This window comes from Poecilia latipinna, unplaced genomic scaffold, assembly GCF_001443285.1.
Source record: "Poecilia latipinna isolate Pla-1442-1.1 unplaced genomic scaffold, P_latipinna-1.0 Scaffold4564, whole genome shotgun sequence".
Taxonomy (NCBI): domain Eukaryota; kingdom Metazoa; phylum Chordata; class Actinopteri; order Cyprinodontiformes; family Poeciliidae; genus Poecilia; species Poecilia latipinna.
The window spans coordinates 4,349-14,706 of NW_015117180.1; the positions used below are offsets into that span (position 1 = coordinate 4,349).

The following is a 10,358-nucleotide window of genomic DNA, read 5'->3' on the forward strand; positions in this document are numbered from 1 at the left end:
CTACTGCATTGTAGCCACAGCTGCCCTGGGGCAGAGTGACAGAAGAGAGCCTGCTATGCACTGGCACCACGTGGCCAGTGGATGGCACCACCACCAGCAGACAAGTTGAGTGAAGAGTCTTGCAAGAGGAATCAAGGTCCTCCTCATTTACTTTATATCTGAAACAATTAAATCTTTTATTGAAAAGATTGAATTGGCACATGTACTATCCAAACTAGCTTTTTTGCTTTTGTTTACTCTTGTTTCAGAAGACAAAAGCCACAGTTATCTGGACATGCAGCTTGCTGATCTCTCTGATTGTAGAGTCCTACCATGCTCAGAAGGTAAAACTCTCCAGCTTTGACACCTACTGGCAGGTTTCTGTAACGTCATCCTCTCTTACCAGTAAAATATTATCGTTTCAGCTCAGTATTCACTGGGGTCCTCAGTCCATGATGTACTTGAAGGGCAAGTGTGAGTGCAGATAAACTAACATTCCTTACACACTAATACCACAGGCATAATTATGTTAAATTAAGTATGGTTGTCCTAACAACACAGAACAAATGTGTTTTGAATGTTTAATGTTCCACGTTTAGGACAGCTTAACATCTTCATGCTCTGTCTCCCATGCCACCATCCAGCATCACACATACCAACCATGTGACCACCATCAAGTTCTGCTCAGACATGCTGCTGTGTCTTCAAAACATTCTGTTTCTCTGCTGATCTTCACTCACCGCTTTGGCTGCACAACTTTTAGCCTCTCTGGTCCTAAATCCATGTAAAAGGGACTTCAAATTAAATACCCTCATTCATATTACCATTACTGCTTTTTATGCAGAGCAAACTACATACTAGTTAGGCATTTTCTAACTAGAGAAAGGTATCTTTCATTTGGTACTTCACCCTTTGGATCATTGCTGTGTTCTTGTATGAACTTACTGGAGCATTGGTTCCTGAAGGTCAATTTAGGTCCATTTAGTAATGTAGCAAATTTAAAGGCAACTTCTTATCACCAAAAGGCACTTCACAAGACAAATATCTAGTTTTTTCAAAGATGTATATGTATGTATATGTATATGTAACTCAATCCATTCATCCGAAGTACAAACATTCCTATTTGATCGTAGCTAACATATAGTGCAAATTCAGTTTATATTCTCAGTTTCTAAAGTTGTCACTGGAAGCCCCATTTGATTGCATTTAGTTAATGTCTCAGCAGCAATTCCTCAGACTGAGTAAGCATGAAACAGCATTAAAAAGGAACTTGCTTGACAATTTCTTGTTTGTTTTAACATCTGTTATAAGAGAAAGTCTGCAAAATCTAATGTAATATATATTATTTTCGTTCTTAGATGGGAAAAGGTTTGCTTTGGAGGACGGAACCAGTGTGTTGAAGCAGAGTCTTCAGGGTTTCGGTGGACTGCTCCAAGGTACAGTAACACCTCCACTGCCTCATTTGGTTACTTCTTGTATTATGAATAGACAGCTCACAGTTATTAGCCAATGTCAATGTCAAATGTACTTATATAGCACTTTAAAAGTATGTATAAAACTGCACCAAAGTGCTGTACAAGAATACAATAACACAAATTGATAAAAACAGAGTATCAAAACACTACTTCAAAGAATAAAAATGAGTTTTCAGAAGCAATTTAAAATGATCCAAGCTGCGGGCAGATCTAATCTAAGCTTACTTGTAGCAAGTTTTACAGTGAGAAGATTTTTTTTTTTAAATACAGTCATATTGTATTCAAGAACATAGAATATTAAAACAACTACGGCAAGTCAACAACAATCTAAGGCAAAAACTAACAGGAGAGACCAAGAGAAACTACTCTTCCCCTCCAGACAGTCAGAAAACAAATAATGCAAATATGATCATGCAGTCCAAAGATTAGGAGATTCTTCTTTGTCTTCATTCTGACTATTCGTACGCTAGGAAACTTCTTTAAAGTTGTTCAAACTACCATAATCTAAATATTTCTCTGCTCCAGGTTATAGAATGTTCCATTTGATTCAGACAATAACTATGTCCAGCCTAAAGTAATCTATGTCTAATAATTGACTAATAATCATCAGTATCAATACAAACTAAAAGGAATAGTTTGAATTGTATAACTGCATAGATTCAGACACCACATGAATATGTTTATTAATAAATGTTGTAGATTATTATATTTAGTATCCAATTCATTTCAGATTGAAAAATTATCTGAAGATAAACTGAAGTAATACTGAAGGACAGGAGTGTGTTATATGTTTATTAATTCCAACAGACCAAATGATGTTACTGTTTCAAATCATTGTCTCATTCTGCACATCAAAAAGCAGTTCCCTGTTCCTTTGAGCAAGTTGCAAATTCTCAAAGTAATGAAGAAGAAAAGTGTCTTCTTCATCAGGAGGAAGCTGTCTTCTCTGCTGTTTCCTGCTTTTTCAATTGCCATTATGCTGATCAAAATATTATACAGGTCTTTGTTGAATACTCTCAACCTCCACAATATCTAAACATAAATTTAATTTTTAAGTCTTAACATGCAAAATGCTTGAATAAGTTGTGATTCTATGCATTTCTAGACTCTAAATCTGTTCTGAACTGGTAACTTTCTCCCAGATGAATCCTGAATTTCTCTAACGAAGGCAAACGTGTGAAGCATTAGATCAACCTACGGTGGCCGACAGGTGTAAATGCACAGCAACAGAGAAAACATGCAAACAAAAAAAGACACGAGCACAAATGAAATGCAGCAAACATAAAAAGAGACGCAAACAAAAAAGAATACAACCACAAATGAAATGCAGCAAACAAAAAAAGAGATGCAAACAAATGAAAAGCAGCAAGGCTTAGCTTTAATCAGTCAAACCCATTTGCTCAGGAATAAATTAAATACTTTAGTGAACCAAAAAATTGTACAGCTATTACATGGCTTAATATCTGTGTTTCACCTCCACTCATAGGGGAAAACTAGCGGGAGTTTTTAAAACGATTTGCCGGGAAACATGGGTTCTCTCTCGGTATACCGAACCTGGAGCGCCGGGAGCTGGCTGTTAATGCAGCGGGAGCAGATCTCCGAAAACGTCGGAGCAATATTGTAATTAAGTGATTTATTGATGAACCGAACAGATATTTGAGATCTATACATCTACATTCTCGCCTAAAAACATTGTAAAAAAATCATTTTGTATAATTTTAAGTGTAACACAGCAAAAATAATTTTGCCGCCATTGCTGCTTTTAAAGGATGCACACCCTAAATTTGGACACAGCTGTTTTTTGTTCGACTCCCTCTAGTGGTCTGGAGCACTTTTTGTTTGCATCTTTTCTTTTGTTTGCTGCATTTCATTTGTTTGCGTCTCTTTTTTTGTTTGCTGCATTTCATTTGTTTGCGTCTCTTTTTTTGTTTGCTGCATTTCATTTGTGCACGTGTGTTCTTTTTTTGTTTGCATGTTTTCTCTGTTGCTGTGCATTTGCACCTGTCGGCCACCGTATCAACCAATGATCATCCAATTTTATGAAATAACTCAAATGTGCTTCCCATCAACTGGCACATACATAGTGCATATAGCCAGAGCACAACAATATGTTACATTTCTGACAGTGGAAGGACAAGGATCAGGACGGGGTCAACAGCTAGAGAGAAGAAGAGGAAGAGGAGTGAAGATGAAGACATAATGTCAGTTTTCATCACTCCTACATCATCAGACAAGAGTTTGTGACCCACAACAAGATGCAGATGAAGTTCCTCTCACCCTTCTTCTCATTCCTGAACCCTGTTGAGACATTTTTCTCAGCACGGAGATGGAAAGTAAATGAAGACTGCACAGCATCTGCTGTTTTTCTTAAACACCACATTTCCTATGTTTTCATTTTGTCATGATGTGTGAGGGTTGTAGTGGATCCACATGCAGGGAGGCTGAGGCATCAAGTGAATTAGAAGATTTTAGTGAAAATGATGAAAATACAAACTTACAAAAACCACAGAGAGCCAGAGGAGAACAAAAACCATAATCAACAGAGAAAGAACCAGAAAGGAGACATGGGGAATACATGGGGTAAACTGGGAAAAATTGGGAAGATACCTTTTTTTCTTTGTGCTCTGCGGTGCTTTTATTTCTTTTCTGTATCACAATGACATGGTCTGTCAACAATTCACAGTAACAGCATTAATGTAAATCTTGTCGAGTCTCTTACTATTGCTCTCCCACTATCTCCAGTACCTGTCATCAAAACGTTAGCCATGGTTTACAACAGAACATCCCTCCAAAGCACACTGTTATATGACATGACTAATCAATTTGATCACAGTGAAACAATGACTTGTCATTCTGAGACATGTTCACTGACAGATTTTTACTTTTGATAGATTTTGAGAAAGAAACTGGATTTTGCAGGTAATCCAGGCTATTTTACTGCTTTTATGAACTGTTTTTAGAAATGCACTCATTAGATCCCTGCTTCCATCATTTGATAGTTGCAGCATTAAAGAGTGTCTGTAGTGTTTTGGGGGGTTATTTAAACCATAGGTTAGCTGGTTTGGTTTTTATTCTGTTCTTTGGTTTAGTAAAAGTGTATACTTTTTAAAAATCTTATCCAGGATGACAACACATTAAACGTCTCAGGTAAACTTGAGTGTCAAATCCTTTTAAACTATGTTTCTAGTCACAGCTATATTAGAACATTGTCCATATCAGATGTGTGTTGTATTTTGCAGGTATCCAGATGCTCCAGTCATTGGAACTGAAAGAAAACCCAAAAATTCTGATTTTGGAGAAAATTTTCATCCAGAATCTCCAAGAGAGATGAGTCACTCTGCCTACTTCTCAGTGAATATCACCAACTTTACATCCCAGCACTAAACCTTATAATACAGAGGTTCTTCATCAGCCTTCTTAAATGAAAGCTTTGGGTTTGTCAGTAACCGGTTGTGTGATTCCTGTTGTTTTTCATGTATCAGATTTAATTTTATCTTGTTGTAAAATGAAAAACCCTGTTAATAAAAATTAGAGAATGGTATTGATATTTCTTTTTCCATCTGCTTTATTGTCTGCTGTGGTGAAACAATCTTGAAACAATCTATTTGGTTTGGCTATGAATGAATAATTATTATATATAACAATTATTAACAAAATTACTATTGAATTATTAGTTGCAGAATTAGTTTGCAAATATATGAAAAACATACATTTTCCCATTCTCACTTTTTTATTTTTATATGTAAGAAGTAAGAAGGGCCATGCCATAGGTTTTTCATCTTTAATGCCTTTACTACACAGAGGGGTATTTGGATGCAAGTGATGCAGCATAAAATAATTTTTGAAAGATGCAGACATCTTCCTGTCTTCTAAAGTCCAGAAGGAGTTCAGTGGATTATAAATCCATCTTCAACCTTAAAAGGTCCAACCAGCTTATCATTTGTAACACCAGCCCTACTAGTACCCACCTCCACCTTGCTGGCATCAGACTCAAGGTGGAGCTCTGTGCCTCTAACTGATCCACCACAGGACCATCCACCTGGTCCACCCAGAGTCACTCAGTTCATCAGTCCAGAAAACCTCTGAAGGATCTGTCAGCAGGTGTCTCTTGGCTCAGTCCAGTGGGTCTCTGGTCTCATCCTTCCTAACCTCGGCCATGCCTCTCAGCTCTATACATCAGGTACTTCTAGACAGTCCTGGTAGGTTGCAGTTATGAACTATAACAGAACTAGAAGATAACGGGTTCCTGGTAGCTTCTTGGTTCTTACATCCCAGAGGTTACTTTGCTTCTTTTTTTTTCTCAACGTTTCCTGCGACCCTGTTGACTGCAGCAAAACAGTATCTCAATATCTCAGAAAGTTGGAGTGTTGCATCCTTCTGAGAGACTTTTATTTTTTTTTTTACTTTTTTCAGTCAGTTAAATCTAATTTTTATCCCATGTTGAATAAATGTAATACAGGTAGCTGCCTAGTAATTATCCTCACTTGAATAGCAGGAGCTGTCATACCTAGATCACTCTTTTTCATTACACACATCACCTGCTCTGCCTAAGTCCATAAAGATTCAAGTTTATCCAGATTGGAGTCATAAAATATACCTAAAGGTTGGTGTGCAACAATTGCAGTTTTCTGATCACCCATCTCTAAAAATCCCAGTCTGCTAATTTTGTGGCTCATACTGTTGCCAAAATCTAAGAAGAAGAAAAAAATTATAAAATGTTGGCAACAGTGGGGTGACTATTACTAGCCACGCACACAGAGATATGACCTGGTGGGTCTTTATCACAGCAGAGCAGAACTGGACAGTGGATAAGGTTGTTTTTCACATATAAGTAACGGCTGACCTACTAGAAATTAGAATGTGGTTAACATACTCACTTTTCAAATAATTGTACACACAATGTAGTTAGGGCTAGGAACCCTAACCAGAATAATTTTGGCCTCAATGGTGCTATTTATAGCGAGTTCAGTGTTTTGTGTGTTATTTATTTCTCAAAGAATTTATTTCTTCAAGACGTAATTGAAGCGACAGAAGGCTCATCATAAACCACACAGCATGGTGCAGCATACTGGGTGCTTGGTTTAAGCCACATAATGGATGTACTTTTCTCTTTCATCTAACTTTTTGACAGAGCAACCTTTGAACAACCAGCTTCTTTAACTATACCGTTTTACTGTAACCCATAATAACCAACAAAAACAAAAGCTTGAAATATACCACCTATGTATAATCACTCTGTGTTGTATTCTGAATTGAATTTGAATTTTTTGATGTATGAAAAATAGTAAAGCAACAAACACACTAGTTGTAGTTTTGGCAAGGCTGGCATCACTCAAGGCTCAGAGAAGCAAAGCTCACAGCCGCTGTGCATTTTGAGTTGTAAGTCAAACAATCAAATATTTTGGGACAGTTTTCACAAAACAAAAAACCTGTCATGAACATGACATGGTGAGAGCAGTGTCTTAATGTGCTGTGTTACATCTGCTTCCTTCTACTAACCATCACTTATAGTTAATATTTAGATGTTCAGAATAGTTGTTTCTTATGTTGAGCTGTCAATATCTTACTTGCAGTTGGTAACTCTCAAAGGTCTTTTCAATCAAACCACTTCCAGTGCTTGGCTGGTGCTAGATCTTCCTGAGCAGCACTCTGGAAAACTTGACTGCATAATGATGTGACATGTTGATCAATCAATACTGGTCTGAACAGATGAGTTTTCAGTGATCTTGATGTCAGGAGGGAGGGCAACACAACTATTTTTTTCATATTACACACTGCAGACTTGGTGTACCAAGTCTGTAGTGTCTGTGTGTGCACGTGTGTGTGAGTATATGCGTGTGTGTGTTCAGTCTGTGTATGTCAGCCGAACTTGGTTCCAGTCTGTCTGTTTCCCTGTTTAATGTTCACACATTTCCTTTAGAATGTGTGAACATTAGAGTTGCACTTATGACTGAATATAGGCCTAACTTTCTCCTCTTTATTTGGCATTCAAACCACTGGACATTATTTCTGGCCACTTTTTTTTTTTATAGTTTTCATAAATAATGACTTCATTTAATTTATTTTTGTCAAACTGGATGTGTTACCTAACGCATATTAAGCATGGCATTTGGAGGTAAAATAATGATTAAAATGACAAAACTGTTTGAATAAATACCATTATAAACACATTCACTAAGTAATGACAGCCATACTTTAAACCACTCTCATTTTCACCACTGAACCTTCTGGTTGTCCAGATGGAGGCTGTTTAACGAATTAACAAATGCAAGTTAGATACTGACTACTCATAACCTCTACAAAGAAACCCACTTTTTAAAAAATCTCAGCTGATCAATCAAATCACTGGGTCAGTAACAGATGTATTTGAGCATTGAGAATGACAAGCTTCTGGTCAAACATTAATACAGCAGAACTGGGCACTTCTGTCATGTGTGCTGTAGAATCCATAAAATTTAGGCATCACAAATGAAAACAAAACATAAAATGTCAAGACAACATTGAAAGCATTTAGTTATATAACTATGAAAATGACTATGATTTGTCCAGAACTAAGTTATTAAGTTATTACCATAAAAATGGTGAAAACAGAGTGTTACAAAGGTCACTGACTCCCTTAGAGATCGCATAGTAGGTGCTAAACTGGTTTATTGTTGGCAGTACTTCTGTTCTCACTCACAGTCAGCAGTTCAAAATATCAATAAAATAATTTCCATAATTACTTCACTATAATAAAAGAATACATAATTACTCTCTGCTTACAGAACCTGATAATGAAGCTTCCTATAGAAGCCCAGCTCCATGTAACCCGTCATTCTAGTTCTGCTCTCTGGAAAGCGATGGAGAGTCCAGAACGCTGGCGCTGTTCTCAACAATGTCTGTGGTCGAAAAGGAGAACCTTTAAAAGTAACAGTGCAACTGATCTGCTTATCAGATGTCAAGTTTACAAAATCATGTCTTAATTGTTCCACAGTCAGAAGTTGTTGCCATGGTTACATGCGTCACAGGGTTATTACGTTGCCATCTTCTTTCATGCTCTCCTGGCTGCTGCTGACTGAGTGTGCGGAGCCGCCGTTGTGATGGGACATCATGGTGGAGCTGTGGCTCAGAGAGGCGCCGAGACTGTTTGGCATGGACACACTCTGTGGGATCGCGCTGTGTTGCCCTTTATGGGGAGAGTCCCTGTTCAGAGTGCTGCTGTTAGTGATTGGGAAGTATTTATTGGGCGACAGGCAGTCATTCTCCAGAATGACATCACCGTCATCATCTTCCTCGTAACTGTCTCCCTCGGCGATGCTGCTGCTGTGGTAAGAACACACAATGTGGGAAAATACTGAGAAACAATATGTAATTAAAAAGAAGAAAAAAAGTAAATCTCATCTTTCGTTTCCTCAAATGTTTCACTTTATTATTTTACACATTTCTTTCTACATGGTAAGAGTGTTCGATGTTATGATATAAAAATATTGGGAAAAACTCTACTTCATAAAGAAAAATCTAGCACCCTCTGCACTGATTGCAGTTTTTGGCCGATCGCTGATCACCGATCATTAAAAAGCCTGACTTGTTGATTCAGAGTTTGGTCGATACCAATTTTTTTTTTTTTTTGTCTGAAATGTTGCTAAATATAGCAAGAAAGTAGCCAAGTTGGCAAAAATGAGGTGATTATTATTAACAAAAAACATGCAGACATGACCTGGTGGGCCTGTCTGTCAGTCAAACCTCACTGCAGAGCCACAGAGGACAGTGATTCAATTTTAGACCTTTGCTACAATAGAAAAGAGTGGTGGATAACATTGGCTTGACATGTAAGTATCGACCGAGACTATTGAACTGTTTAAATATTAAATTATCATGAAACATGAAAAGTTCATGACATCTAGAATATGTTAGTCAACAATTATTGCACTCCAACTAGTCCTGCACACACACCTGTAACAATATATCCACTGAATATTGTGTGGCCTTAGTGTGGATGCAGCTGGAAGACTTACTTAATGGCTCCAGTAAACAAACAGTATAGTTAAGTATCTAATCTCAGATGTATAGATGGTGGTGAGGTCCTACCTTGCAGTGATAGGGTTGCTCTGAGAGGCAGGACTTGGGGAGTCATGTGACAGTGCAGAGCCTACGGATCCACCCGAGCCCACAGAACCAGAGTGACCCATCGAGTTTTTACTCCCACGAGGTGCAATATTGTTTCTCTGGTTAGCTGGTTTCACAGTCACAATCAAGTTGTGACTGTTAGCTACCATCATGTCTGTGACCTGAAATGACAGAAAGCTGCTCAAAAAGTACAAATACACTACAACAGTGAAAGGATCTGTGAAGACTAAGAATTTCCTTTGTGTTTACTGACAAGCAACGCCAAAACAAGCTCTTCTAAACTAACTGAACTGAATCAGTTTAGATGCCAATCTGTTCCCCTGTCTTCTACCCAAGCACTTGTACACAAACCATCTCATACTAGGCATGAGCTAGCCTGGCTATTAAATTCCTGTACAACTATGCTAAAAGTCTGGGCTTTCTCTCCTTCGGCTGAATTCCTTCCAATTCTCCTTCTGTTTGCCAATCAGTGAACAGAAGGAGAAGTTGTGAACGATGATGCTGATTTTGTGCGCTGTTTTAGAACTGTAGTCTGTCTGTAGTTTTAGTGATGGAAGAGGAGGAAGTGAAGGAAGCCATTCAGTCCGTGTTGGTCACGCTTCCAATTAACATTAACAGCTGCCTTATTCAGCTCGGTGCTTCTCTCTTCACAGTGGACAATGGTTGTTTACAGCGCATGTAATATCCTGTAAGCTTCATTGATTTGGGAATAGGGGTGAAAGTAGTTTTAAATTTTGGGTGGTACAATGACAAAAGCATATTATATATAAAATTCCCTTCTCTTTCATCCTCTGAGCT

At 37.9% G+C, this 10,358-nt stretch overlaps 1 protein-coding gene and 1 long non-coding RNA gene across 3 annotated transcripts; one reads left to right on the forward strand and one right to left on the reverse strand.

The window, feature by feature from the left end:
* Positions 1 to 247: 247 nt before the first annotated feature.
* Positions 248 to 6,161, forward strand: LOC106942796 (uncharacterized). The gene is made up of 4 exons (XR_001423720.1): positions 248 to 323; positions 405 to 453; positions 1,338 to 1,415; positions 4,694 to 6,161. It is a non-coding gene; the product is annotated as an uncharacterized LOC106942796 (long non-coding RNA).
* LOC106942795 (partitioning defective 6 homolog gamma-like) lies at positions 5,858 to 10,317 on the reverse strand. Of its 2 annotated transcripts, none has more exons than XM_015026136.1 (2): positions 9,522 to 10,317; positions 5,858 to 8,753 (listed from the first exon to the last, which is right to left on the reverse strand). In XM_015026136.1, the coding sequence occupies exons 1-2, from the start codon at positions 9,710 to 9,712 to the stop codon at positions 8,456 to 8,458; spliced, it is 489 nt and encodes a 162-aa protein (XP_014881622.1). In that variant the 5' UTR covers positions 9,713 to 10,317; the 3' UTR covers positions 5,858 to 8,455. The 2 variants fall into 2 exon arrangements, with proteins under 2 accessions (XP_014881622.1, XP_014881621.1); XM_015026135.1 differs by having other exon boundaries at positions 6,707 to 8,756; positions 9,522 to 10,308.
* Positions 10,318 to 10,358: the final 41 nt, after the last annotated feature.

Bases quoted from the DNA above. Each gene is read 5' to 3' on its own strand.
- LOC106942795 (XM_015026135.1), bottom strand. From the start codon at position 9,712: ATGATGGTAGCTAACAGTCACAACTTGATTGTGACTGTGAAACCAGCT. The intron at 8,757-9,521 runs GTAGGACCTCAC...TTCTTACCACAG, and splicing joins AGCAACCCTATCACTGCAAG to CAGCAGCATCGCCGAGGGAG.